The sequence below is a fragment of the Solanum tuberosum genome, unplaced genomic scaffold (genome assembly GCF_000226075.1).
Source record: "Solanum tuberosum cultivar DM 1-3 516 R44 unplaced genomic scaffold, SolTub_3.0 scf00233, whole genome shotgun sequence".
Lineage (NCBI taxonomy): Eukaryota > Viridiplantae > Streptophyta > Magnoliopsida > Solanales > Solanaceae > Solanum > Solanum tuberosum.
The window spans coordinates 841,126-844,445 of record NW_006239170.1 but is presented as its reverse complement, the minus strand read 5'-3'; the positions used below and the strand labels follow the sequence as shown (position 1 = coordinate 844,445).

At 30.4% G+C, this 3,320-nt stretch overlaps 1 protein-coding gene across 1 annotated transcript; it reads right to left on the bottom strand.

The window, feature by feature from the left end:
* Positions 1–1,142: 1,142 nt before the first annotated feature.
* LOC102583996 (proteinase inhibitor PSI-1.2) lies at positions 1,143–2,053 on the bottom strand. Its single transcript, XM_006357471.2, has 2 exons — positions 1,942–2,053; positions 1,143–1,487 (listed from the first exon to the last, which is right to left on the bottom strand). Exons 1-2 carry the CDS (start codon positions 1,985–1,987, stop codon positions 1,300–1,302), a joined length of 234 nt encoding a protein of 77 aa, XP_006357533.1. The 5' UTR covers positions 1,988–2,053; the 3' UTR covers positions 1,143–1,299.
* Between the last annotated feature and the right edge of the window lie 1,267 nt (positions 2,054–3,320).

The window sequence follows — 3,320 nt, the reverse complement described above, 5'->3', positions numbered from 1 at the left end:
ATCAAAATCCATATTTATTCATTTAAGAAAATATAAAATTTAATTTAATATGAATTAAATGGGCTCATTTTATTTATATAGGCTGAAATTGCCATCCATAGGCAGACCTAAAAAAGGTCGGAGAAAAAATAACAGATTTATTTAAGGTCGGATTTTATGGCACCAAAAATCTGCAAAATGCAATTACTTTACTGATCTTCGGAAAAAATAAATTTGAAGAGTACTTAAAAGAATATTGTTGTCTAAAACCAACAAGCACCAATTATCTAGTGACAAAAAAAAAAGTATTCTTCCATAGTAAATATGAGCATTTCCATTCCCATGATGCATTTTTTAATTGTATAATTTAAAAACCGACCTTGGGTCAATTTATTTCATTTTTATGGGGAAAAAAAATGCCAATCTCCAAAGGTCGATTTTTTGAAAATTCTTTTTAGTGATAATTTTGTATTGAATGAAAAAAAAGTACACTTTTACATTGATCGTTATCGGTTTAATCGTTAAGATTTGACACAAAAATAAATTAATGAAAATCACTTAGAAACAAGGTGACAAACCGAATGAATAATGTACATGAGTTCACAAGTTTGCATCTTGCTCAAAAGCAACACTTTTATATTGTAGAATAACCAAGATTTTGAGATAGCCAGAAATAAAAGTAGGAAACTAAACTCTAAGTCAAAGACTTTATATACAAAATGATATAAATATAATTATTTAATTTACTATCGGGTTATCGGTTAACCCATTAAGAAAAAACCTCAAACCGTTAAGAACTGGTAACCCGATAACAAAAAAAAATCAAAACCGTTATTTGAACTGCTAAATCAATAACCCACTACTGATAAACCAATAAATTTTTTTCGATTCAGGTTATTATCGATTTTGTTTTCGATTTTGAACAGCCCTAGTTAATAGAGAGGAATCTTGACCTAATTCAACTTCAAAAGTTCGGAGGGAAGGGGGAGTTGTGAAGATCATACAAATAGTCTAAATTCTCCTCATATTGATGTGGGACTCAACATCCGGCGGCTCACGTCTGAAACTAGAAACCTAGAGCATGAACAATTTAATATTTGAAAAATCATAAATTAGAATTAATCTGACTTTGATACCATACTAAACAACTTTAAAAACAAATGTTTAGACAAACACTAAAAATCTATTACTTATATATAATATTGGTCATCTGAGTAAAATATAAGCTCAGAATTTATTTTAAACATGACACATATATATGATCATAATTTATTAGAAACTATTAATATATCCCCTTTGATAAATCTCAAAGGTGATTTATTAGTTACATATTGCAGAGCCATCTCTACGGAAAAGTTGGCATCCCCTTCCTCTTGCTTGGCAACAGTTGATGCATGTTGGACGAAGTATTGTGCTTCCTGAAGAGGAACAAGTCATGTAATCCACATTTGGCTCACAAAATTGAGGACAGATCTGAGCTTCCACATAATTGCTTCCCACTAGAAAAACTGTTCCAAACACAAAAAAAAAAAATCTATTTAAAATGTACATAAATAGTACATGATATGATGAGATAATGATAAAAAAAAAACACATCTGAAGTATCACTTTTTTTGTGAGTTTCCTTAAATGAATCATCAGGGTTTACTTTTCCTACTTAAACTATCATTAACTATTTATTATATCACACTTCAACTATAAGTTATTCCCTTTTCCTAGCTATCTGAACAATGATGGTATTTTAGGTATGAAAAGTGAATAACTGATGGTTGATGTGTCTTGATAAACATAGTTGATAATAATTTAGGTAGGAAAAGTGAACGCCTCATAATGAAAAACTCGCATACTTCATGTGTTTTTGACCTTTTAAATTCTAATAAATTAATGGCAAAAATTTATGAAGTAGTAACTATTTTATTGAGAGAAAAAAAGAAGATGAATGTTATGTAAAATTAGTCATACCACATAGGAGGAGGAGAGTGAGGACACCAACTTTGTTACTACCCATGCTTGATTGTTTGCTTTTATTTTCTGATCTTCTTGGAGGATGTATGTTTTGTCTTACACTTGGGGAGTACTTATAGCAAGCAAATCTATGTATTTTTTTTCTTTTCAAAAAAATATGTGGACAAAATAAATAGTAGGTCAATAATGGACAATTGTAGAAGCCAAAAAATTCAATTGCTTATATGTATGGTTGTAAGATATGCATATCGTCAAAGAGATTAGGTCAGTGTGAAATTTGTATGTGAATTATGGACCAGTCTAATTTTAAAAGAATAAAAAACCATTCAAAATCGTTTAAAATACACTCGCAAGGTGATCGTGATCAATTTGATTGAGCAGGTGATCTTTCAAATGAAGTGTATCGTTTTCAAAATTCTCCTACATATTTTATCAGTCAAGCTCATATTCCAAAACTTGTCTAATGCGAGTTAGATACATTTTTAAAATCTAATTGCAACTAGATATTCCACTTTATAATTTGAAGCCGCCGGTCCTTTATATTAGCCGTATCCATTTCTACGAGTTGGGAGCCAAAAGGGCAAAAAAAATTGCCAAAAATTCCAAAAGGGTACATCATATTTTTTTAAACCAAAAGGGCGAAATCGCTCCACCGGGAGCGATTTCCCTCTGACACATATTAACGCCGTTTGGCTCTGTTAAAAATAAAAAGTAAAAATCGCTGCCCTAGCAGCGATTTATGTCCAATTTTTTTCCGCCGTTAAATATCGCTGCTATGGCAGCGTTTTCCTAGAAAGAAAATTTGGCACTTTTTTTGGAAAATCGCTGCCTTGGCAGCGTTTTCCTTAAAAAAAAAATTTTTTTCTTTTAAATCTTTTCTTAATTATTTTTTTAAAGTTTTATGAAAAAACAATTTTTGTTTAAAATCGCTGACAGGCAGCCTGATTCCACCCAAAATTTTGGACTCGACGTAGAATTCATCAAAATAAAGCACAAAATGTAATCGGTGTCGAATTAGGCTGCCTTTTCAGCAATTTTTTGTTAACAAAATTATTTTTTAATAAAAACGATGCCCTGTTGTGAAGCTTCAGCATTAAACAATGGATCATGGGACACGATTTCCTGTAAAAATCGTTTTGAAAACAGTTTTTCGTTTTTATTAAAAAATAATTTTGTTAACAAAAAATTGCTGAAAAGGCAGCCTAATTCGACACCGATTACATTTTGTGCTTTATTTTGATGAATTCTACGTCGAGTCCAAAATTTTGGGTGGAATCAGGCTGCCTGTTAGCGATTTTAAACAAAAATTGTTTTTTCATAAAACTTTAAAAAAATAATTAAGAAAAGATTTAAAAGAAAAAATTTTTTTTAGGAAA